General features: G+C 40.2%; 1 protein-coding gene across 1 annotated transcript in view; it reads right to left on the bottom strand.

The window, feature by feature from the left end:
• mcph1 (microcephalin 1) overlaps positions 1 to 27,557 on the bottom strand; it is a 306,044-nt gene that overhangs the window by 195,243 nt on the left and 83,244 nt on the right. The window contains exons 12-13 of the mRNA XM_067984009.1: positions 13,005 to 13,042; positions 9,442 to 9,604 (exon numbers count right to left, since the gene is read on the bottom strand). Coding sequence (XP_067840110.1) covers positions 9,442 to 9,604; positions 13,005 to 13,042 — 201 coding nt within the window. The remainder of the gene's footprint in view (positions 1 to 9,441; positions 9,605 to 13,004; positions 13,043 to 27,557) is intronic.

The raw sequence follows: 27,557 nt of genomic DNA, 5'->3' as shown, positions 1-27,557 counted from the left end.
CCATATTAATTTTGCAATAATCAACATGATTCGGGCCACTATGCGTTCTTGGTGCTATACTTGAGCCAGTACAATGCAACTCAATCGAGACAGCCACATTAGACTTCATTCCTGCCAGCGCTGCTAAGAACAGTACTGTGCCAGCTGATTTATATTTGATTTCAGTTCCATATTTGATTTAAAGTGCACTAATGCAACATTGAATGCAACAACTTAACTACGAATATGAAGTGATCCTAACAGACCTCACAATTTCACCAACTTGAAATCAACGGCACGAAAATGGGGCAAGTTTTACAACGGGCAGGTGGTCTACTCTGTCAAGATTACTATCCAGGCAGTGAAGGTGAAAATTACTCCATATCTCGCAATAAGATCAAGTCACAATTCCCATCTTATTCTGGAATTGCAACATTCTATGTGCATATGGCAGTTATCCCTTATCTCCTCTTCTGACCATTATGCTCACCATTTCAAGGTTTCCTTAAGCCACCAAGAAACACTTCATGCCACTCCCCCAAGACTGTTGACTGAGCCATAAGCCAAACACCAAGTACTTCTTCCTGAATGTTTTGATCCATTGCCACAAATAATCAGCGTGGAAATCTTGACAATGCTTGCAGAAGACTACTGGCTTCAAAAACATACAGAAGGTTTTGTATTGCAAAGTCAAAGTCAAACTTTCAGAGCAAGCCACATTTTAAAAAAAAATTCAGACATTGGCAGAATTATACCAGGGAAAACAATAATGTCTATAAAAAAGCTTCCTTTTAATGTAGTTGTAACAAACTAAACTGAACAAAACTTCTACATTTTGGCATATGAAGTCTATAGAATACATATATCCTGATTAACTCACGCATAACACAATGTATAGTTTGGTTATTTGTAACTTAATAGAATTAACAATTTGATCCTCCGTGAGATTTCTGCGACGGTTCTTAATCAAAGTTCTATTTGGACACGTGTTAGTTATAAATTAATTTGAACTGTATTATTTTAATTTTGTGTGTCAGATTCCTTATCAAAGATTTAGGGAGCTTTGTGTTTGTTGCGTTACTATGAAATATAGTTTGCTTCTGAAAAGCTTCTGTTTCTATATTGACTGCTGAAACAGTTACTGTTTTTCGCATAAATCATTTCCGCTTTCATTGGTTAAGTGTCAAAAGACTATCTTTTTCTCTAGTTCATGTCTTGCATTTTAACAACTGTCGCCAGGCAGCTCAAATCTGTTGATTGAATCAACATGCTCAAAAATATGCCATAAAGTTTATATTATAGGACTATTTATTTGAGGCCTTTGAACTAATGCATTTCACTAGGATTTTTATTTCCTCAAATAAAAATAAGTTATTTTGCCCTTGGGCTATACTCAGTGACTAAAAGTTGTCAGTGGTTCAAAATGTAAACTTCTTCCATTCGGGTTCATGATGGAATATCATTTTTAGCTACTGCAGCCAATTGAAGCAACACAGTTTTTAAAAGGCCGAATATTTACATAGAATCATTAAATGTCACAGTACAGAAGCATCAAATCAGCCCATCATTTCGGTACTAATGTTTTTTTCCACCTGGGACAGCTAATCTAAACCCAATCTGCTGCTTTCTCCCCTTGCTCTTGAATATTTCTCTTTTTCAAGTAACCACTAACTTTCTTTTACTTATAGGTTAAAAAAACACACTTTTTAAAAGTTAATTCTTAATAATGGCAGAAATCACATTACAGCAACTCGATCACAGTATGTTCAATTATTCTGGAATAATAAATGAACTAAAGTGAGTGGGTACATTTATATACCGTGTGAATGCCCAATTGATGGGGATCATTAAAACAGTTTTTAAAGATTACCACCACAAATTCCCCAATTTATTTTGAGTTGGTGAATCAATTAAATTCGATTCTTCTGATTTTTAAATTTAAAAGCGCCTGGTTTTCACGTGGGTCCCAAGTGCACATACATCACACCTTTGGCATCAGCATGCATGTTGTATAGATACACGTGTCATGCTGACATTATGAATACAACGCTCATGGGTCTCAAGACCTGATTTTGGGTGGAAAAATACATGGAATCTTTGACGTTCATATTGTTTTAAGGGGACCCAGATCTTTTTGGCCTCGCCTGTGTAAGTTGATGCTTTTGACTCAAACAGCAGCTTGAATTCGTTCAGTGCTTCTGTTAAATATTTGGATTTATTTCATTTATAAACCTGCATTCATACAGTTACACTTCAATATTTTTATTTTATTGCCTGTGTCAGTGCTCAGTTCTCTAATCACCTGAATGTATTTTCCAATTTATTCTACAAATAGAGATTCATAAGTCTGCAAATTGCTCTGTACTTTCCTGTTTCCCAGGCAGCACCACATGCATTATAAGATCATAAAGCAGTCCCATTAAAGAGCTTGTCATCTTTAGAAATCTTTCAGTGTATTGAGAACAAGTTGGTGCGTGCTGTGTGTCTAATCGTGTAGTTCAAATATGCCTTGGCACATATTAAACTGCTGTCTAAATTGGCATTAGTAGGCCTAATTTATCCTCTTCTCAGCCTAGGAACCAACCCAAGTGCTCCACCACTACACTGGCTGAAAAACAGCAAACTCAGCACAGGGGATCAGCTCAGTTTCAGCTGGGGATCAAAACTGGATCTGCCTGCTCTGTTATGTCTCAGTACCTCAGCACGTGGCACATTTATCATCAACTCAGCCATAAGAAAACGATAAAACATTTACTTAATTTTGGAAATCATGCCCTCTACTGGCACCAATTAGTTTCAGGCAAGGGTACATTTACCATCACAATAAAGCCAGTGTCCCTTTACATTGTGCAGGGCAATCTAATTGTGTGAGCTAATAATTTTTGAACACCATGAAATAATTCAAATTAGAATACAAAAACATACCTTGTATTTATAAAGAATATATGTGTATAGGAATATTAGAATAATACAGGTTAATGCACAGCTGGAGAAATGGTGCAGGAGAGAGGGCTTCAGATTCCTGGGGCATTGGGACCAGTTCTAGGGCAGGAGGAACCTGTACAAGCCGGACGGGTTGCACCTGAACAGAGCTGGGACCAATGTCTTCACTAGGAGATTAACTAATGTTGTAGGGGAGGGTTTAAACTAGTTTGGCTGGGGGATGGGCACCAAAATGAAACATTAGAAAGGAGAAACAAGGTGCAAAGAGGACGAGAAGAGACAAATAGCACTAGAGTAAAGAACAGTTCAGAAATAGGAGGGATCAAACAGGGGGAAAATGTGAGGCAGTCTAAGGTGAACTTGGAGTGCATGTGCATAAATGCACATAGCGTGGTAAATAAGGTTGGTGAGCTGCAGGCACAAATTGCCACATGGGACGATGATATAGTGGCAATAACAGAGACCTGGCTCAAAGGGGAGGATTGGGTACTTAATATTCTTGACTACAAGGTATTCAGGAAAGATAGGGAAGGAAAGAAAGAAAGGAGGGGGTGGGGGGGTGGCAGTATTGATTAAAGAAAGTATTATAGCACCGGAAAGTGATGATGTAGTTGAAGGGTCAAAGACAGAATCTACTTGGTTAGAATTAAGGAACAATAGAGGAGCTATTACGCTACTGAGTGTATACTATAGGCTACCAAATAGTGGGAAGGAGATAGAGGAGCAAATTTGCAGGAAAATTACAGAAAGATGCAAGAACGATAGAGTAGTGATAATAAGGAACTTCAATTATTCCAATATAGACTGGGATAGTAACAGTATAAAGGGTAAAGAGGGGGAGGAATTCCTGAAATGGAAACAAAAGAAATTTCTTGATCAGTGTGTTTTTAGCCCAAGGAAAGAAGCAGCACTGCATCTAGTTCTGGGGAATGAAGTGGGGCAAGTGGAACATGTTTCATTCGGTATAGAATAGTTATGGAAAAGGACAAGGAACAATGAAGCGTAAAATAACAAACTGGAGGAGAGCTAATTTCAGTTAAAAAGGGACCTTGCCCTGGTGGATTAGAATCAAAAATTGGGAGGCAAAACAGTAAATGGTGGAGATGGTTCGGGTACAGAATAGACACATTCCCACGAGGGGAAAAGGAAGGACAACCAAAGCTAGAGAGATTAAAATGAAACAGAAAAAGGGGGCTTATGACAAATATAAAGTTCATAATACAATAAAGAACCAAGCTAAATACAGAAAGTAGAGGAGATCAAAGGGAATAGGATTGGCAAAGAGAGAGTTTGAGAACAGTTTAGGGGTTAACATAAAAGGGAATCCAAAAGTCTTTTATAAACATATAAATAGTAAAAAAGGTAGTCAAAGGAAGGGTGGGATCGATTAGGGACAAAAGGGGAGATCTTCTTGTGGAGGCAGAGGGCATGGCTGAGGTACTAAATGAATACTTCAAATCCGTCTTCACGAGAGAAGAGGATGCTGCCATTGTAGCAGTAATGGAGGAGGTAGTACCGATATTGGGAAGGATAAAAATAAAGGAGGTACTTTAAAAGTTTGGCAGTACTCAAAGCAGAAAAGTCAACCGGTCCAGATGGGATGCATCCTAAATTACTGAGGGAAATAAGGGTGGAAATTGCGACGGCTATGGCCAAAATCTTCCAATCCTCCTTCGATATGGGGACGGGGCCAGAGGGCTGGAGGCTTGCAAATGTTACACCCCTGTTCAAAAAAGGGGAGAGGGATAAACCTGGCAATTACAGGCCAGTCAGCTTACAGTCGATGGTGGGGAAACTTTTAGAGACAATAATCCAGGTCAAAATTAATTGGCATTTGGAAAAGTATGGACTAATAAATGAAAGTCAGCAGAGATAGGTTAAAGGAAAATCTTGTTTGACTAACTTGATTGAGTTCTTTGATGAAGTAACGGAGAGGGTTGATGAGGGCAGTGCATTTGATGTAATGTATATGGACTTTCAAAAGCCATTTGATAAAGTACCACATAATAGACTTGTAAGCAAAATTAAAGCCCTTGGGATTAAAGGGACAGTGACAGCCTGGATGCAAAATAGGCTAAGGGACAGAAAGCAGAGAGCAGTGGTGAACGGTTGATTTTTAGCCTGGAAGGAAGTACACAGTGGTGTTCCCCAGGGGTCGATATTCAGACCAATGCTATTTTTGATATATATTAATGACCTGGACTTGGGTACACAGAGTATAATTTCAAAGTTTGCAGATGACATGAAATTCGTAAATGTAGTAAACAATGTGGAGGATAATAACAGACTTCTGGAGGACAGACAGACTGGTGAAACAGGCAGACATATGGCCCCCGAACAGTCAGAGGAAGATAGAAGAGCAAATATGTAGGCAAATTTCTGAGAAGTGCAAAAACACTAGGGCAGTAATAGTAGGGGATTTCAACCACCCTAATATTAACTGGGTCACAAACAGTGTGAAGGGTATAGAGGGCGCAAAATTCTTAAATTGCATTCAGAAGAACTTTTTTAGCCAGTACATAGCAAGCCCAACAAGAGAGGGGGCAGTTCTGGATTTAGTTTTAGGAAATGGGGCTGGGCAGGTGGAAGGAGTATCAGTGGAAGAGCATTTTGGTAGTAGTGATCAAAATTCAGTTAGTTTTAGCATTGTTAAGGAAAAGGACAAAGAACAGGAGTTAAAGTTCTCAATTGGGGAAAGGTCAATTTTACTAAGCTAAGAAGTGATTTAGCAGAAGTGGACTAGAAACAGCTACTTGAAGGTAAATCAATGTCAGAGAAGTAGGAGCCATTCAAGGGGAAGATTCAAGGGGTGCAGAATAAACATGTCCCCACAAAGAAAAAGAGTGGGGCTGCCAAATCTAGAGCCCCCTGGATGTCAAGGAGCATACAGGGTAAGATAAGGCAGAAAAGGAAAGCTTATGTCAGACACCGAGAACCCAATACTACAGAAAGCCTAGCGGCGTATAAAAAGTGCAAGGTTGAAATTAAAAAGGAAATTAGGAAAGCAAAGACAGGGCATGAAAAAATATTGGCAAGTAAAATCAAGGAAAACCCAAAGATGTTTTATAAATACATTAAGAGCAAGAGAATAACTAAGGAAAGAGTCGGGCCTATTCGAGATCAAAAAGGTAACCTATGTACGGAGGCAGAAGATGTTGGTATGGTTCTTAATGAATACTTTGCGTCTGTCTTCACAAAAGAGAGGGACGATGCAGTCATTGTACTTGAGGAGAAGGAGTGGGAAATATTGGATGGGATAAACTTAATGAGAGGGGAAGTATTAAAGGGATTAACATCTTTGAAAGTAAATAAATCACCAGGGCCGGATGAAATGTATCCCAGGCTGTTAAAAGAAGCAAGGGAGGAAATAGCGGAGGTTCTGACCATCATTTTCCAATCCTCACTGGATACAGGCGTGGTACCGGAGGATTGGAGGACTGCTAATGTTGTACCATTGTTTTAAAAAGGGAGCAAGGGGTAGACTGAGTAATTACAGGCCAGTCAGTCTAACCTCGGTGGTGGGCAAATTAATGGAATCAATTCTGAGGGACAGGATAAACCATCACTTAGAAAGGCACAGAGTAATCAAAGACAGTCAGCATAGATTTGATAAGGGAAGGTCGTGTCTGACTAACTTGATTGAATTTTTTGAGCAGATAACAAGGAGGGTTGATGAGGTAGTGCATTTGATGTAGTCAACATGGATTTTAGCAAGGCTTTTGACAAGGTCCCACATGGCAGACTGGTCAAAAAAGTACAAGCCCATGGGATCCAAGGGAGAGTGGCAAGTTGGATCCAAAATGAAGCAAAGGGTAATGATCGAAGGGTGTTTTTGTGACTGGAAAGCTGTTTCCGCAAGACTCAGTACTGGGTCCCATGCTTTTTGTGATATATATTAATAATTTGGACTTAAATGTAGGGGGCATGATTAAGAAGTTTGCAGATGATACAAAAATTGGCCATGGTCGATAGTGAGGAGGAAAGCTGTAGACTACAGGAAGATATCAATGGACTGGTTAGGTGGACAGAAAAGTGGCAAATGGAATTCAATCCAGAAAAGTGTGAGGTAATGCATTTGGGAAGGGCAAACAAGGCAAGAGAGTACACAATAAATGGGAGGATACTGAAAGGTGTAGAGAAAGTGAGGGACCTTGGAGTGCATGTCCACAGATCCCTGAAGGTAGCAGGACAGATAGATAAGGTGGTTATGAGGCATATGGAATACTTTCCTTTATTAGCTGAGGCATAGAATATAAGAGCAGGGAGGTTATGCTGGAATTGTATAAAACACTGGTTAGGCCACAGCTTGAGTACTGTCCACAGTTCTGGTCACAACATTACAGGAAGGATGTAATTACAATACAGAGGCGAGAGGAGATTTATGAGGATGTTGCCAGGACTGGAGAATTTTAGCTATGAGGAAAGGCGGGGTTGTTCCCTTTGGAACAGAGAAGGCTGAGGCGTGATTTAATTGAGGTGTACAAAATTATGAGGGGCCCAGATAGGTCCTTCCTATCCACTCTATTTCCCATTGCAGAGAGGTCAATAACCAGGGGGCATAGATTTAAAGTGAATGGGTGAAAACATTATTCCTCAGCTCCCCTCTAATCCTTCCACCAGAGGGTGGTGGGGGTCTGGAGCTCACTGCCTGAAAGGGTGGTGGAGGCAAAAACCCTCAACTCATTTAAAAAGTACCTGGATGTGCACCTGAAGTGCCATGACCGACAAGGCTACAGACCAAGTGCTGGAAAATGGGGTTAAGCTGGGTGGCTCATTTTCTGCTGGCGCAGACACTATGGGCCGAATGGCCTCCTTCTGTGCCGTAAATTTTCTATGATTCTATGGCAGATGAAATTTAATGTGGAGAATTGTGAAGCGATACATTTTGGTAGGAAGAATGAGGAGAGGCAATATAAACTAAATGGTACAATTGTAAAGGGGGTGCAGGAACAGAGAGACCTGGGAGTGTAAGTACACAAATCTTTGAAGGAGGCAGGACAAGTTGAGAAGGCTGTTAAAAAAGCATATCAGATCATGGACTTTATGGATAGAGGCATGGAGTACAAAAAGGAAGGAAGTTATGCTAAACCTTTATAAAACACTTGTTAGGCCTCACCTGGAATGTTGTGTTCAATTCTGGGCACCACACTTTAGGAAGTATGTCAAGGCCTTAGAGAGGGTGCAGAAGAGATTTACTGGAATGATTCCAGGGTTGGGGACTTCAGATATGTGGAGAGACTGGAGAAGCTGGGGTTGTTCTCCTTAGAGCAGAGAAGGTTAAAAGGAGATTTAATAGGTGTTCAAAATCATGAATGGTTTTGATAGAGTAAATAAGGAGAAACTGTTTCCAGTGGCAGAGGGGTCGGTAACCAGAGGACACAGATTGAAGGTGATTGGCAAAAAAGACAGAGGTGACATGAGGAAACATTTTTTTAAAAAAACGCAGAATTGTTATAATCTGGAATCCACTGCCTGATAGGGTGGTGGAAGCAGATCCAATAATAACTTTGAAAAGGGAAAAAAATTACAGGGCGAGGAGGAAAGAGCAAGGGAGTGGGACTAATTGGATAGCTCTTTCAAAGAGCCGGCACAGGCACGATGGGCCAAATGGCCTCCTTCTGTGCTGTAACATACTATGATACAGCACAAACATTTCAATAATAGATTAATTTCATAATCCATAGTTGCCCATCAACTGTGAAGAGGTCATGGCAATAATTTGTATTTGGATTCCTAAATGTTTGAGAAGGTTCTTTGTAGGAAACTTGAGAAGTTAAAGGAAAATAGAATTAAGGATTAAATAAACTGGACCAAAAAAAATGGTTAAATGAGGAAAGCCAGATTATTCAAAATGAGAAATTGCCAGGTTGGGAAGAGGTACCAGTGGAGCATCTCAAAAATCTCCTGTTCATAATCTTCAACGGGAATCAGAACAGGGGAAATTAGCAAAATATCAAAACTGCAAAGGATAAGAAAGTGTGCAGGTTTAATTATAAAGGTAACACAGTTAACTAATAGAATAATTAGGAAGGCATATTGTGTGACAGAAGGGAAGGCTTCTAATGTTCAAAATGTAAGACTGTACAAATTTAATCTGGCAATATTTAGTAGGAGCTCAGGGGAGATGGAAGAGGAGAAAAATAACTTCAAATAGCTGCACATATAAAACAATAGCAAGGAAACTTTGAAGGGAATTGAAACTATCTTGAGTATAATGAAACAGGGAAATATATTGTTAGGGTGCAAATCAAGAACGCTGGAACAGGTAACATTGAACATGTACAATACCAGTGTTAGACCGATAAATAGAATTCAATGGGGAATTAACATGGGAATAACAGCATATAGTTATCTGTAGATGACAACTGATTCAGTGGTCGAGATTTATAAAAGGAACAGGGGTGCTAATTCAAAACAGCTTTTTCTTGTTAATTTCTCTTGACCTTTCTGTATGGATGGATTTGGCACAATACACTGAAGTGAACTTTACAAATGGGTGATTTTACAAGGTTTACCCACCCAGTCAAAGGACAAAATCCAGCACCCTCGGGCAATTCCAAACAAAACGTTCAAAGTACGCCGTGGGTATCCTGCTATGACATGAGTTGTCGTTTCATTCACATGGTCTGAGAATAGAAAGCCACCTAGCTGTTTCACAATTTGAATTACAATATTCTGATTCCTGTTAAGAAAACATACAAAACTATTAAATAATACATTCTCAAAGTATTGCCGTATAATTTTAAGAGCAGTTTTCATAGATCAATGGAACCTAACTGCAGGGAGTTTAAGAATGTAACAAAGCATACTTCATGCAAACGGTCTCAAATTTTAAAAACAAATACTATAATTTTTTTTAAATGTACACTAAGCAAAAATTTCAAAAATTAAACCGTACCAACAGATTTCCCTTGACAATTACCAATTCCCTTGGCAATATCCATGACAAGTCTAAAGATATGTTGTTTTGTAGTGACAGGAGCATTACACCATGAGATGCACAGTATATTATTCTAATATAGTGCAGCTGTGTTTTACATGATCTCCCCTTTAAGGCCATAAATGTAATTTCTATGACCAAGAAGTTAATTGCTATTGGTGAACAAAGTTGATGTCAAGGGCAGTCACTCTCACCTCACCTCTGGAATTCAGCTCTTTTGTCCATGCTTGGACCAAGGCTATAATGAGGTCTGGAGCCAAGTGGTCCTGGCGGAACCCAAACTGAGCAGTGAGCAGGTTATTGGTGAGTTAGTGCCGCTTGATAGCACTGTCGACGACACCTTCCATCACTTTGCTGATGATTGAGAGTAGACTGATGGGGCGGTAATTGGCCGGATTGGATTTGTCCTGCTTTTTGTGGACAGGACATACCTGGGCAATTTTCCATATTGTCGGGTAGATGCCAGTGTTGTAGCTGTACTGGAACAGCTTGGCTCGAGGCGTGGCTAGTTCTGGAGCACAAGTCTTCAGCACTGCAGCTGGGATGTTGTCGGGGCCCATAGCCTTTGTTGTATCCAGTGCATTCAGCCGTTTCTCGATATCAATGGAGTGACTCGAATTGGCTGAAGACTGCCTTCTGTGATGGTGGGGATATTGGGAGGAGGCTGAAATGGATCAGCCATTCGGCATTTCTGGCTGAAGATGGTTGTAAACACTTCAGCCTTGTCTTTTGCACTCATGTGGACTCTGCCATCATTAAGGAACCGGATGTTCACAGAGCCTCCTGCTCCCGTTAGTTGCTTAATTGTCCACCACCATTCACGACTGGATGTGGCAGGACTGCAGAACTTTGATCTGATCCGTTGGTTGTGGAATCGCTTAGTTCTGTCTATAGCATGTTGCTTCCGCTGTTTAGCATGCATGTAGTCCTGAGTTGTAGCTTCACCAGGTTGGCACCTCATTTTTAGGTTCGCCTGGTGCTGCTCCTGGCATGCTCTTCTACACTCCTCATTGAACCAGGGTTGATTCCCTGGCTTGTTGGTAATGGTAGAGTGAGGAATATGCCGGGCCATGAGGTTACAGATTGCGCTGGGATACAATTCTGTTGCTACTGAAGGCCCACAGAGCCTCATGGATGCCCAGTTTTGAGCTGCTGGATCTGTTCTGAATCTATCCCATTTAGCACGGTGGTAGTGCCACACAACACTTTGGATGGTATCCTCAGTGTGAAGACGGGACTTCGTCACCACACGGACTGTGCGGTGGGTGCTCCTACCAATACTCTCATGGACAGATGCATGTGCGACAGGTAGATTGGTGAGGACGAGGTCAAGTGGGTTTTTCCCACCTGGCTTGCAGAATTATCCTGAAGTAATAGAAGGATTTAACAGTGAAGAGGGAAGTGCAGTAATATTTGACACTGGTCCAGCCAAATTTGAAGGTAGATGACGAGACTGATCACATGCCAGGTACACGCCAGCCTATGGTCCTCAAACCTAATGGTGGATAAGGGTGAACTGTACTAGGGAGGTGGCGAGTAACTGGATGGGGATTACGGCTTCAAAGGCAGAAGTGAGAGAGATGTTTAGGAGGTGAGTAGTTGCATTGATGCCATAATGGGCGGAGGGCCAGGATGGGAACAGTTGGGAGTTAGAGAGTAGCAGGAAAGTCTATAGAGGAGGAGCTAATGAGCAGAGGTAACCAGTCCAGTGATCAAACATTAGTGGGCAAGGCAGATTAGAGAAGAAATTGAGGGGAAGGTGGCATAGCCCGGAGTTTACAAATAGAGTTGGAGAAATCCGGAGTCAGCGAAGAAGGTTCCCCCATTCAAATGCGTGAAAGTGTGCACCAGACTTCCAAATAAAGCATTTAATGCTGTCGTAACTAAATCCTTCTATAAAGATGAGCACAGCTGTTTGAATATAGAAGAATGCCTGAATGGAAGGCTGGGGGAAAACCAGTGTTGCTTGAGAACATGTAACTGCTGACCAGATAAATGATGGAATCGCACTGGGATGATAAAAAAAGATCTATTGGTGTATTTTGTGGACTTGAAGCAAATATCCGATTCAGTGTGGGGAGATGGTGTCTTGAAACTGCTGGATCTCGATAGAGTACCTGGAAAAGGTGATGAACAAGGGTACGGGTGTTTGTGTCAAGATAGAAGGACATGTCAGAATGATTCAAACTGAAACAGGCTGCATATGGTCTCCCACCATGCTCAATAAATCATGGACCATATCAAAATGAGGCAATGGGAAATGGACACTGAAGGCAGTTTGCCTGAATGTGCAAGGGTAGGTTAAAACTCAGTAAAGAATTGGGAATTTGCAGATGTTGCTGCCATTTGCGCTGGATCCTTAGTGTCCACCATTATGCTACACAGTCATCCTCCCTATGCTGAAAATGAAAGATCAGTCTTCTACTTTGTCACACTTGCCCAGAACTCGAAAACTATGGAAATTCTAGAATCTGACGACTTTTAAAGCCAAGCTTGGTACCATCTTATCACTGCTTCCTGATTTACTCTTTACAATCTTGATGGTATCCTGAAAACCTTGGCCCTTAACCGTAGTTACATAAAAAAATTACGACAAAGGAGCTCAGTGGGGATCTCAAGAATTTGGGATTCAACATCTGCTTTGCCAAACCATGTATATAAAGGTACTGTTGGTATCGGTTTAACTTACTGAATGAGGAATCACTGCCTTCGAGGGGGGTTTGGGGGAAGGAAAGAGAAAAACCAATCAGAAATGCCTTAAATTTGAAGTTACCTTTAAATATGCCAAACGGGATGGCTTATGGCTGTTTTCATATAAAACGTTTTGATGGGCTACCTTTTGTTTCATTTCTGGTTTCTTGCATTAAGATAATTTCAAAGCAGTGATATTGGAAATTAATTTATACACAAAGTGAATACACTCTACAGGCAACTACTGTTTAAAAAAACCGAACAATTCACTACCGCTTTCACACAAGGTTCCTTACACATCTTTTTCAACTTAACATAATGCATTCTTCATCGGATATTAAATCTAGCTTCTCCCTGGACATACCACAGCATATAGCTGCCAGCTTTCAAAGGTTAAAGTTTTTTTTTAAGGTTCAGGGAAAATCAAAATAAAATGAAATTTAACACTTACTCTGACGGCATGCTCGTCATGACTAGTGTTCTGCTTGGCTAGAAAAATAAAGAAAACCAGTATCAATCCTTTTAGTCCATAATGATTCCTGGTCATGCTGATAAACACAATTATACAAGGATTTTGCGAGAAATGGAACTGTAAATTGTGGTCAAAGGATTTGTTATAATTTGCTTATGCATGCTTTATCAGTTTCTATTAATAGTACCAATTTCTGTTTATAGTAATGAGTAAGGCACCATAAATTTAAATCACAACAAATAAAAGTAAGTGTAGAGTACATTGCTTTCACTGACCTTACAAATGCATTTGATACAGTGAGCTGCCCAGGTTTATGGAGGTTTGGGATAGTTTGGCTGCCTGGACACTTCATGTCATAATCGTAACTGCATGACGGTATAATAGACTGAGTGAGTACCAACGAAGAAATATCAGCACCATTAACCACCTCCAATATAGCCACGGAAGACTCTAACCCGGCACCAAGGCTTTTTGGATTGGTCTATGCAGCTATGCTAAATTAGGCTGCCAGCGACTCAATGGAAGAGGTGCATAAACAAATCCACAATAGTGAACTATTCAATCTGGTCAGATTATTGTCTTTCAAAATGATGGAAGCACTAATCAACAAGTTTCTGCTTGCTAATTATGTACTAGTACCTAATTCAGACATTGCATGGCAGCAGATAATTAAAGGTTTGCACTAACAGCCTGAGTTTTGAAAACTATCTGTCTCACCAAGACAGAAGTAATGTTTCATCCAGCATCTTCCAAGCCGTCACCAACCATCCATCTTCATAAAGGGATCCATTCTGAAACCTGTGAAGCAATTCACACACTCTGGCAGTGTGCTGTCCAATGCCATGTTAACTGACTAAGAGGTGTTGTCGCAAATCAAAAAGGAAGGCTTAGTACTTGGATGAATCTGGAAATAGCATGGATTTTGACTCAAGACTAACTCAAAGGGATTATAATTCTGCAGTTATATGCACTATTCTTTACGATTGTGAAACATGAACCCATTACTAATGGCAGTCCACTAACTGAATAAATTCCATCTATGGCACTTTTGTGCCATCAGGAAGTTTAAATGGAAGGACAAATTCCTGAGCACAAAGGTTTTACTCATGCATAGGCTTGTGGCACTAAAACTATTAAGTTGGAAGCTGATTAAGGCACAACTGAGAGGAACAGGCCATGTTATCAGATTGCACAAGGACAGACTGAAAAAGTGAGTCCTTTATGGTAAACAGGACCCTGGTGGCTTAAAGAAACACACACACTGAAGCAGAACCTATCCTGGTTCTACCAACCTTAATAGATGGGAGAAGCTGGCAAGTAACATGAAGTTGTGCCTGGCCATTCAATGAGGGATGACTACCCATGACCAAAGCCCCTTTCAAGAATCAGAAGAAAAACGACAGAAACTATACTGACAGCAGCCAGATATAACCCAGCAAATGCCAGGAAGCTTCCAAGTATCAAACATAAAAAAGGCAATGCCTGTATTGCATTGAGACATAAGGAGAATTGTCTACTGCAATATATTTCGCCAAATATATTCAAAGGATAATGAACCAACCAATTTCTCAGACTCTATTATGGCATTCTGTAACTGTCCATAAAGGGGTAGACGAGATTGGCTTGAGTTCCTCTCTGATTGTCTCTCCTTTCTATTGTGAAGCACCAAGCAAATAGTATTCATCTTTCTCGTTGCACTGCTACGTTTTTTTAGGTACTTCCAGGAAATCAGGATATGTCCTTGCCCTCTACAACACAGCACAAGTGAACAAATAAAACACACTACTCTTAATTGCTACAATTAATATTCTTAGATAGGAACAGGAATAGGCTAATTTGCCCAAACATGTCCTGCCAGTTTGTTACCCATAACAGCTCAACTTTTGAATCCAAATTCCCCATCCTTTCCGGATATTGCTTAATACCCTGACTTCTCAAGTGACTATCTCCCAATTAAACAGCTCAATTGATTCTATGTCCATGGTATTCTGAGCATTGTATTCTGCAATTTTCCAACGTGGGAACATTAGGAACAGGAGTAGCCCCTTGAGTCTGCTCTGCCATTCAATTAGATCATGGCTGATCTGCACCTCAACTCCATTTACCTGCCTTTGCTCAGAATCCCTTGATACCCTTATCTAATAAAAAAAAATCTATATCTTAGTCTTGTAAGCTCCAACTGTTTTAGCATCCACTGCCTTTTGAGGGAGTGTTCCAGATTTCTATTACCCTTTGTGTGAAAAAGTGCTTCCTGATTTCGCTCCTGAATGACCCAGCTCTAATTTTAAGATTATGTCCCCTTGTTCTTGATTCCCCCACCAGAGGAAATAGTTTCTCTACATCAAATCCATTTAACATTTTAAACACCTCGATCAGATCACCCCTCAATCTTCTATATTTAAGGGAATACAAGCCAAGTTTATGCAATTTTTCCTCATAATTTAACCTTCTAAGCATCGGTATGATTCTGGTGAATCTACATTGTACCCACTCCAAAGCTAATATATACTTCCTGAGGTGCGGCGTTCAAAATGAACACAGTACTCCAGATGCAGTCTAACCAAGTCTCTATACAGCTGAAGCATAATTTCCTCCCTTTTGTATTCCAGACAGCTTAAGATAAAGACCAACATTCCATTAGCCTTTTTGATTGCTTTTTGTACCTTTCTACTAGATTTTTTTTTATTCGTTCATGGGATGTGGGCGTCGCTGGCGAGGCCGGCATTTATTGCCCATTGCTAATTGCCCTTGAGAAGGTGGTGGTGAGCTGCCTTCTTGAACCACTGCAATCCGTGTGGTGAAGGTTCTCCCACTGTGCTGTTAGGAAGGGAGTTCAAGGATTTTGACCCAGCGACGATGAAGGAACGGCGATATATTTCCAAGTCGGGATGGTGTGCGACTTGGAGGGGAACGTGCAGGTGGTGTTGTTCCCATGTGCCTGCTGCCCTTGTCCTTCTAGGTGGTAGAGGTCGCGGGTTTGGGAGTTGCTGCAATGCATCCTGTGGATGGTACACACTGCAGCCACTGTGCGCCGGTGGTGAAGGGAGTGAATGTTTAGGGTGGTGGATGGGGTGCCAATCAAGCGGGCTGCTTTATCTTGGATGGTGTCGAGCTTCGAGTGTTGAATGATTTATGTGCCAAAACTCCCAAATCTCTTTGCTCCTTTATAATTCCTCACCATTTAGAAAATACTCCGATTTATCTTTCTTGGGCCCAAAGTGGATGACCTCAAACTTCCCCACATTGAACTCCATTTGCCATAGTTTTGCCCTCTCACTTAATCTGTCCATGTCCCTTTGAAACTTCCTGCTCCCATCTACATTACTTACTGTCTCTCCTAACTTAGTGTCATCTGCAAACCTGGATATAGAACTCTCTATTCCTTCATCCAAGTCATTAATAAATATGGTTAAAAGTTAAGGCCCCATCTTGGGAACACAACTTGTCACATCCCACCAGAGTATGTACCTTTATCCCCACTCTCTGTCTCCTACACCCAAACCAATTTCCAACCCAAGTCAAAAGGCTACCTCCAATTCCCTGCGCTATTATTTTTGTTAATAATCTGCGTGGAACGTCATCAAATATCTTCTGGAAGTCCATACAGACGACATCCATAGTCACTCTATCCCTCATGACAGCTTCCAGTAGCTTCCCACAACTGACAACCTGACAGGCCTGTAGTTACCAGGTTTCTCTCCCACACCCTTCTTAATTAACATTAGCAAATTTCCAATTTAACAGCCTTTTGTGTACATTTTTTTCTGGATTCACTTGGTTACAATTTTATGATTATGTCCTCTTGTTTTAGAATCCCCAACAGACAGAGGAGTCAGACAAATCTTAAGGGAATACAAGCCATGTTTATGCAACCCATCCTCACCATTTAACCCTGTCAAAGACAGAACCGCTAAATTCCCTTCAATATTTTAAATTCTTCAATCAGATTACCCTTTAACCTCCTTACCTATGTGGATTATAACAAAAGTCTACCCAGTGTGTCATAACAGCTAAATCTCTTTATCCCAGTATCACCCTGGTGAATCATCGCTGGAGTTTCTCCGAGGCCAGTATATATTTCTTCAATCTGAGTGCCCAAACCTGAACACAATACTTCAAATGACATCTGTATAACTGCAGTAGTACATCCTTGCTTTTATATTCTTGTGATGGAGCCTGGCATTCCATTTGCCTTTTTCATCACGTATTGCACTTGAATTAGTTTTTAAACAATTTATATATACTGGAATCCCTAAATCACTTTTCTCATCTACCCCCATCTAGTGTTTCCCATTTAAATTCTATTTCCTTCTGCTATTTTTACATCCAAACAGTATTGCCTCAGCTTAAACTGCATCTATCATTTGGCCCATTCACAATCGATCTATGGTTTTTTTGCAAATTTCTACTCCCTTTTTCAGTTAACTATCTTCTAGCTTAGTATCATCTACAAACCTGGATATAAGTCCCCTCTATTCCCAATTTTTATTAGAATGAAAAATTGAGATCCCAGCACTAATCTCTGTGAAAGACCAAATATCATTATTCCATGCCAATCGCTCTCCTTCCATTCTTCAAAAATGGTGTATTGTTTGCAACCTTCCAATTCTCTGGCACTGTCTTGAATTCTAGCGAGCTTTGGAAGATTGTAACTAATAGATTCCCAATTCCCTCACCTATTTTCACAGTTTGATGTGATGTAATGAGAGGGCAGAAAGTTATGATCATAAAAAGAATTTAAAAAGTGCTAGAATTTGGAATTCTCTGCCACAAACCATTTTGAAGCAGAGTCCACAGATTCTCTAAAAAGGCAGTGAACCAGCTGCTTGAAAAAGAGGAATATTAAAAGGGCATGGCTGAGCAGGAGAATGGGGTAAGACAAGGTGGTACATGTAGAAATCAGCATGGAGCAAACTTGATGGGCCAAATGGCTTATTTTTGTACTGTAACTTTCTTTGATTCTGTGATCTACCTCAGAAGATTTTGTAGGTTGGGCAGAGTACATAATTGGACAGATTGCATTGGCTGATTCTATGATTCAATCCCATTTGTTTATCTATTGTAATCTTTCTGTTTTTCCCCTAATCTCTAGAAATCCCTGTACTTCTGGTATCATGTCCTCCTTTTTCACTCGAGTCCAAAGCAAAATATTCATTTAGAGGTACTGCCATGTCTTTATCCTCTACTATTGTACTTAAATCTGTTTATTTTGGGCCCATGTGTTTCTTTACCTCTTTTTCTTTATGTGCCTATTGCTTGTTACCATGCACAAATTGGCTGCTGTGTTAGCCTGCACAACAACAGTGATTATACTTCAAAAGTACTTCATAGGCTGCAAAGCAATTTGGGGTGTCCTCAGGATGTGAAAGGTGCTATATAAATGCAAATTCTCTCTTTATTTTCATTAATTTCTACTTTTGTTGCTTTCTATATTCCTTTCAGTCTGCATTTTTTTTTCATTTTTCTTCACTATTACATAAGCCTTTTCCTTTTAAAACTGATCCGAATCACTCTCATAGATCATTGTTACATCACCCCAGAAGTTCTCTCTTGCATTTCAGGGGCACAGTACATAGAATTACAACAAAGAAACAGACTGTTTGGCCCAATCAGTTCATGTGGCTGTTTATCCTCCACACCAACAGTAGGCCTAATCCTATGTGCCTACCCAGTTTCCATATCTCTTTCCTTCAACCACCTATCTAAGCTATTCTTAAATTGACATGGTCTCCACTTCAATCACTAATTCAGTAATGCATTCCACAGCCTCACAGCCCTCGGTGCAAAAAAAGTTCTCTTGCTTTCTGTCTTAAATCTCTTGCATTCAATTTTATAGCTCTGTACCCTCGTTCTAATGCCTCTCAATCAAAAGAAACTGTCTGTTTTGATCCATTCTGTCCCACATACTTGTTTTGTAACATACTAACTTCTTTCCATTTGTAGGACCTTGCTGTGCGCAAACTGGTTGCTGCATTTCCCTATATTACAAGTGACAACACTTCAAAGGTACTTTAAAAGTACTTCATGGGCTGCTTCGGAGCATCCTAAGGTTCTCGCCTTCAGGTCAGAGGCTGTGAGGTCAAGCTCCATTCCAGAGATTTGAGCACCAGACTGGTGATTCATTGCAGTACTGAGGGAGCGCTGTCTTTTGGATGAGACGTTAAACCGGGCCCCTGCATCTGCCCTCCAAGTGGATGTAAAAGGTGCCACTGCACTATTTGAAGAAGAGCATGGGAATTCTCCTGATATCCTGGCCACAATTTATTCCGCAACTAACATCACTAAAACAGATTATCTGGTCAATGAACCCATTGCTGTTTATGGGAACTTGCTATGCGCAATTTGGTTGCCACGTTTCCCTACATTACAACGGTGACTACACTACAAAAACACTTCATTAGCTGTGGAATGCTTTGGGATGCCATGAGGTAGTGATAGACGCTATCTAAATCTTGCTTTTTCTTTCTTAAATAGATTACAGTAGACAGGGCTTGATGGCCGGCGCGGACACGATGGGCCGAAGGGCCTCTATCCGTGCTGTATGACTCTATGACTCTATTCCATTGTTGGTCCATAGATTTCCCAAAAAACAATTTCTCCGGCATTGTTGAAATCAATTTCTTTCTCATTATTTCAAAGTTAGCCTTGCTCTAACTAATTTACATAAATAAAACTTCTGAATACGACTGAACGAAAAAGATATGCGCAGTAACTTGCAAACAAATTTTGTTATTCTGCTTTAAGCTTCCCAATGCATCAGTGTAACAAGGGTTGACGAAGAACTCAAGATATGAAGTTATGAGGAAAGGGTGACAGAACTGGACTTGGTCTCATTCAAGAAAAGAAACATAAGAGACATGATGCTGGTCTGAAAGACATAAATGTATATTTTGTTAACATTCACAGCTAAGTGAAATCTTAAGCTTAAGTTTAGAAATAATTATTTGCCTTCCTCCCAGTATGTGTGTAATTTACTCCTTTGAATAGTCATAAATGTTCTCAACTCCTTTTTTAAAAAAGTAGACAAATAAAGAGACAAATTAGAGTAGCTGGACCAGATAAATTATTTTCTATGGTAGTCGGAGTGGGGATGGGTTGGAGTGCAGGGCAATGTCCAAGAAGAAATATTTTTTAAATAAAAGGTAGTTGCATACAATTTCTCCTGTGATGATTTCTAGCATGAGTAAGCAGTATACTGAGCAGATTTTGAACCTTTAGAATGAAAGCACCAGTCCCAAGTGGCTGCAGCATGACAGGCAGTTGACATAAGATTCTGCCATTGTAAGATGTTGACAGGAATTTCCAGTACAAATGTTGACATAAGTTATATGTGCACACAGGAATACGTGCCATATTCAAGACTTTGAATATATTATAGATACATAAATACTGTCCTAATGTCCACCACTTCAAAGTGCCAAAAATATAACAGAGAAAAAGTCATTTCATGCTTTTTCATTCTAATCTGCAACCTGGAATGTATAAACAGTCAATCCTCAAAGCAGCAATTAAACTCTGACCCCAGCCTACATTTGCTAACAATTAGACTTTAAGGCCTTAAAAGTACACGGTGGTTTAAACATAATTCCACCTTAGTAGCAGAATATATTGGGTACTGCATGGAAAAGTACTGCTGTCATTATAAAACAGCACATCAAACCTATTGTTAGCAATGGCATGGGAGGCCTGCTAGTACAATTTTAAAAAGATTATGACTTGGTTTCAGTCAAAACAGTAATCTGATCACTTAGTACTTTTTTGCCATTTAAACCAATGAAACTTTGTTACAATATCATCCTTATGCAAACACTATTTTTGTCTGATTTCCAAATGGCACAATACAACATATTTTACATTAACCAATAGATTCACTGCTTTACTATTATGGACATTTTTTTTTTAATTTATAGGATTCCCAAAAGGCCAAATGAAAAGCAGAATGCCTCATAAAGCAGGCTAATTTACTCAAATATTTGTGCAGGGGTCTACTCTGTGGGTTGGTCACATAAATTAATTATTTTTTTCTACTTAAAGTTGTCAGTTATTCTGTTTAAATATTACTTTAATCTCTTTTTGAATCCAAATATGCTGGAATACCCATTACTGCAGCCCCATTATCTGCCATGTCAATTACCTGCCAGAATTTTCACTGACGAAGTGTGCAAGAGGTGGCTCATTTTAATTGTAATTCACTTTTTCTTGGTAGACTCAATTACATATTAATCCTTTTATTATTTGCCTTCATGCCTGCTTGTGGAATATTGTTACACCACAAATGCCAAATCAAATTTTGGGAAATCCCAATTATCCACCAATTTACATCATCGACCGGAGGGAGGGGGCGTTCTATCTTTAACGGCAGATAATGGAGATTCAACTGCAGTTTGTATAATCACAGAAATTATACGACAAAGATGCCGTTTGTCCCATCGTACCTGTGTAATACTAGCTCTTCAGCTGGAGCTCTCTAGTCTAAATTCCATTTCCCTGTCCTTTCCTGTACTCATTTATATTCTTCCTTTTCAAATACATATCTAATCCCTTATAGTAAAGCATTCCATGTTCTAATAACCTGTTGGCTAGGAGCTGCAGAAGGTAACCTGAGACGTCAGCTGCTGATACACACAGGCAGGAACGACTTTTGAACTAAAGTAACCTGAGTTCAGTCCTGGCCTGAGCTGGCTGGAATTAACCAAGTTTTGTGAAAGACAAAGGAAATGTGATAAGACACAAGTCCTTATTTAGAAGAGTAATGAGGTAATGCTACCTAAGTCCTTGGGACAGAGCCAATGAGGAGAAGACACAGGGTAACCAGAAAGCCTAAACCAATGAAAGAGAGAGACAGCACAGCCTGAAGAGATAAGATTCGGAATAAGAATGAAGGATCTGGGGCGGGCATGGAGGCAAAGCGAAGACTCCGGAGACCAACCATCGCAGAAGTGGAAGACCCTACGTCAGGGACGTAGAGACGACGCCAAAAGAGAGAGAGAGAACAGAACGCCTGGCCAGCGTCAGCTCTCCTTTTCGGGTATTATCCTTTACAGTCTGTGACCACTCAGGGAGTGTCAGGGAAACCTAGTGAGTGTGCGTTTAGATCTTAGTTTGGGTATAAGACTGTATAACCTGGTGTAAACTGCATGCCTATATCTAACCAGACGTATAAGCTATATGTATATGATCTAACGGCGTGAATAAAGTGAATTGAGAGTTGAGAGAGAATTGACTCTTTTCCTCTTTGTACTAAACCAGTAACCGTAACCGGTGACCTCCGGTCAACAAACCTATGGTGTGAAAAATTTCTTCTAATTTCCACCCGTTCCCCCCCCCCCGCCCCCCATTCTTCTGGTGAGTCTTTGGCCCCCTGGTTACCAGTTTATCAACCAGCAGACATATTATTAACCTGCTGACACCTGTTCATAATTTTCAAAATGTCTATTAAAAGCCCTTGAGTGTCTCTGTCCCAGTGAAAAAAGCCCCAGTTTTTCAAGCCATTCTTCAAAACTATCACCTCTCATTTCTGACATCATTCTATTGAATCTTCACTGTTCTCTTATGATGGCTCGAATACCCTTTCTATCGGGGCAGGGGGGGTGGGGGTCTCCAGAACTGCATGCAATACTTCAACCACTGTCTTATAAAACCCAAAATCCAATACATTTTTTAAAAAGCCTTTTTAGCTTGCATTCCAACACTGAAAATAGATGTACTAGACCCCTCAGATCTCAGTTCCTCCACTCGATTAAGAGCCTGACTGTTACTTCCTTCCAGTTTTTTTTGTACTGCTTCGCATTGATCAGTATCTGCCATCTATCTGCCCACTCCACTAAACTATGTCCTTCTGCATTCTTCCCCAGTTTGCCAGGACTCCTACTTTGGTATCATCAGCAAAATTCATGATCATTTCTCTTGTGCCGATATTTCAATCATTTATACAAATAGAAAACAAGCCCCACACACATTCCTCGGCCTATCTCTACCCACATCCTGCCAATTTGAAAAACATCCATTTATCCCGAATTTTTTCTTTGTGTCCCCTCGCTATCTCTATCGATGTGCAGTAAAAAATATATAAAGGAAATTCTGTATGAAAAGGATGAAATTGGCTCCAGACAGGCTAGGGAAACAGGACTACTGATTCACACCTCACGATTTAAAAAAAAACTGATTACCACGGAGACCTACGTAACCTGGCTGTCCACAGGTCAAAGTAAAAAGGACAGTCACACCTCACGGTTGATACAAAAGAAGGACTGATCACTGAGGAAACCTGCACAACTAAGCCACATCCAAGACAATGAATGACAGGAGTGCCAATCAATTCCTCAGCTGTATTTGAAGAAACCTATTGTTGGCAAACAACTACCCCAAAAGGTGTGGTTCCAATCAAGAAGACTATATAAAATGACCATGTGGTGGAAACCATTACTCTGCCTTGCTGCCTCTTCCAGATCACTTCCTTCAATGCTGTCCTAATCCTAAGAGAACATATGCTGCGCGAAACTACCCATGAGCATCAAGACAACTACAAGGCCTCAACAAACCTCAAAGCCTGAGCCAACCCTAAGCATATACGTAAAACTTTTTTTTTTAAAAAGGGGTTTGTATAAGATAGGCCTTTTTCTCTAATAAGAATACGCATTTTGGGAGTCAGATGGTTGTCCTTTCCTTTTTTTGTTGTTAAAGCACTTCTAAGTCATGTATGAACTGTAGATATTGTTTAACGCCAAGTTTGTATTTGTCTGGTAAAAAATAAATGATCCTTTTCTTTTAACATCATGGTTTATGCCTGGAGTTTCTTCAGAGGATAAAGAGCCCATTTTTGTCTCTGTATGCCATTACATTGCCAATAATGCCACATACCTTAATTTTCTTAACCAGACTATTATATAACACTTCATCAAACACCTGCTGAAAATCCATATATAGTCCTCACCACTTAAAAGGTCCAAGTTTAAAACGGGCAGTCGCTTATATTGGCCAAAAAGCGATAACCATTATCCATTTGCATTGTCAATTTCAAAGTTGCTGGTTAAGTGCTTTGTTTATTTTGGGCAGAAACAGCCGTGGCAACATTCAGTTCAAGACTTTAAAACGTCCTTCAGGCAATAATGACTTATTAAAAGTGGTGTTCACCTGCTATAAAGTCAGTAAAACTGTCAGTCATAGCATGTCAACCCCTATATTTGAAAAAACACCAAGGCAGTCATTTTGCAGTCTTGGGCAAAGCAGGTTTATGACTGATTTAAATTCCACCTATAAATTCAGGTCACTCAACTATTCACCTTTGCAACAAATATAAAAAGAGATAGGTTTTAGGTGCTTAAGTCTTCTGGTTTTGTAAAGGTGCCAATCTTCTGTTGCTCGGTTATATACTGGGATACAGACACATACCGCACAGACTGGGCGTGATTTCTCAAGGACCTGGGCCACAAGCTGATCTTTACACAGAATGAGCTCCGAAATATGAGGAATTGGAACATATTGAGATTCATTATCAGTGACAGAAAAATCTGTTTATTCATTTTCTGAAGTTTTTTTTAGTATTTCCTGTAATATCAGAAAAATTGTATCAGATCAGGGGTTTGATTCAGTTTGTTTCTCACTCTGTCTGTTTTTTCGATTGTAGGCCGTGAACATAAGTCACCCAGCCAGTGAAGAGCCAACACTTTAAGCATCACTTTCCGAGGACCCAAGTTGTAAAGTAAAAGGTCTGGAACACTTGTAGAAGGGATTAAGCATTTGCGACTCTTAATTCGATGCCGTGTAACCTTGCCATCTGGGATAAGTATCCAGACCTGATGACTTTTCTATGTTTAGTTCCTATTAAACAGCTTCCTTTTGAAAATTTATCTTCGGTAATATCTCTTGCACTCTTACTCAGGTACTCCTACTTTCACCTCCCTCTGTAAAAATCTAATGTCAAGTTCTAATTCCATTCCAGCTCATATGTGAAAAAGCACATGTATGAACATTTTTAAATGATCGAAAAGAATTCCCTTTCAGAAAATAATGCTCTCCCTGAAAGCAAATGTATTAATTTCATAAAGGTCAGTTTTAGGTTTTCTTTAAATATGACATATAAAGTGAAAAGTTGTATACATTTGCATAAGAAAATAAGCACTGCATATTAAGTTGCAGTTAAGCATATGCTTAACAGTACTGGAAATTGGAAGTACAATTTTTGGACCATCAGGTAATAAGGCAATTCAGACAGTTAAGTGGCCATAAGTGCATACGCTTAAAGCCCAGCTGGGAACATGTATATTTTGAGATGCAGCATCTTATGTTACTGTTAACTTACATTAGCTGAAATTATTTACTGCCCTGCCTCAATGAGCTGAAATAAGGTACTTAAGATATGCTAATGATTGCATATACTGGTGGCAGTAGAGGGCAGAAAATGGACTATAAAATAACCATGTTTTTCCAGAGGCTGCGCTGTTTATTCTGATCAAACAATTCCTCAGATCACTGATACAAAAGTTGTTCTGCCACTTACAAAGAGCAGGAACACTTGATCCTATGAAGCAGAAGGACATTGAATCTTTGGGTGACCAGGTTCCATTTCACCAGGAGACATAATTCTACATGGCATGGAAAGATCTTTCAGTTGTCACTGGCTTCTTTCAAGGATCTTGTTTGGGGGTACATCATTCCACAGCTTGACTAGAGGACAGTCGTCAATTACTTTATCAGGTCACTGAAAATGTCTACACCAGTGTACAATCCAGTGATATCCAGATAAACACTAACATGGTCAGCTTGTATGCTGGTGAAGCAGATGAGCCCTCTAGTCAAACTACTTATCAAATTGGTGAAAAACCAGCAAACCTCTGCCATACTGATCCTGAATATCAGAATACCCATAAGCTCTTCTTTAGCTGAATAGCCACCTTGTACCACACTAGAGTATCCTTTAGTTGATGGGTCCTCCTAATGCAGCTGACATTTTGCAGCTAAAATTTCCGCTTTGGGCGCAATCAGGAAATTGCTCTCAAAATGTGCTTGAAATTGCGCTCGGTCACAGTTCAAGTTTCCGCTTAAATACATATGCATAATCATAAACGTAAAATCTTCCATAAACCAGTGCAATCGGGCATAGAAATGTAGAAAATAGGAGCAGGAGTCGGCCATTCGGCACTTCGAGCCTGCTCTGCCATTCAACATGATCATGGCTGATCCTCTATCTCAATACCATATTCCCGCGCCCTCCCCAAACCCTTGATGCCTTTTGTGTCTAGAAAACTATCTAGCTCCTTCTTAAATATATTCAGTGACTTGGCCTCCACAGCCATCTGTGGTAGAGAATTCCACAAGTTCACCACCCTCTGAATGAAAAAATTTCTCCTAATCTCAGTCCTAAATGTCCTATCCCGTATCCTGAGACTGTGACCCCTCGTTCTGGACCCCCCAGCCAGGGGAAACATCCTCTCTGCATCCAGTCAGTCTCGCCCTGTCAGAATTTTAAATGTTTCAATGAGATCACCTTCTCATTCTTCTAAACTCGAGTGAATACAGGCCGAGTCGACCCAATCTCTCCTCATAAGACAGTCCTGCCATCTCAGGAATCAGTCTGGTGAATCTTCACTGCACTCCCCCTATGGCAAGTATATCCTTTCTTAGGTAAGGAGACCAAAACTGCACACAATACTCCAGGTGTGGTCTCACCAAGGCCCTGTATAACTGCCATAAGACATCCTTGCTCCTATACTTAAATCCTCTTACAATGAAGGCCAACATACCATTTGCCTTCCTAACTGCTTGCTGCACCTGCATGTTTGCTTTCAGGGACTGGTGTACAAGGACACCCAGGTCCCTTTGTACATCAACATTTCCCAATCTATCACCATTTAAATAATACTCTGCCCTTCTGTTTTTCCTTCCAAAGTGGATAACTTCACATTTATCCACACTACACTGCATCTGCCATGTATTTGCCCACTCACTCAACTTTTCTAAATCGCCCTGAAGCCTCTTTGCATCCTCCTCACAACTCACGATCCCACCTAGTTTTGTGTCATCAGCAAACTTGGAAATATTACATTTGGTTCCCTCATCCAAATCATTGATATATATTGTGAATAGCTGGGGCCCAGGCACTGATCCCTGCGGTATCCCACGAGTCACTGCCTGCCACTCCAAAAAAGACCCATTTATTCCTACTCTTTGTTTCCTGTCTGTTAACCAATTTTCAATCTATGCCAGTATATTACCCCCAATCCCATGTGCTTTAATTCTGCACACTAACCTCTTACGTGGGACTTTATCAAAGGCCTTCTGAAAATCCAAATAAACCACATCCACTGGTTCGCCCTTATCTATTCTACTAGTTACATCCTCAAAAAACTCCAGGAGGTTTGTCAAACATTATTTCCCTTTCATAAATCCATGTTGACTTTGTCTAATCCTGTTGATATTTTCTAAGTGTCCTGTTATCACATCCTTTATAATAGACTCTAGCATTTTCCCTACTACTGATGTCTACACCAGTGTACAATCCAGTGATATCCAGATAAATTTGGAAAAATAATT

The sequence above is a fragment of the Heptranchias perlo genome, chromosome 5 (genome assembly GCF_035084215.1).
Source record: "Heptranchias perlo isolate sHepPer1 chromosome 5, sHepPer1.hap1, whole genome shotgun sequence".
In the NCBI taxonomy this organism is placed as follows: domain Eukaryota; kingdom Metazoa; phylum Chordata; class Chondrichthyes; order Hexanchiformes; family Hexanchidae; genus Heptranchias; species Heptranchias perlo.
This window is presented reverse-complemented; position numbering and strand designations above follow the sequence as displayed.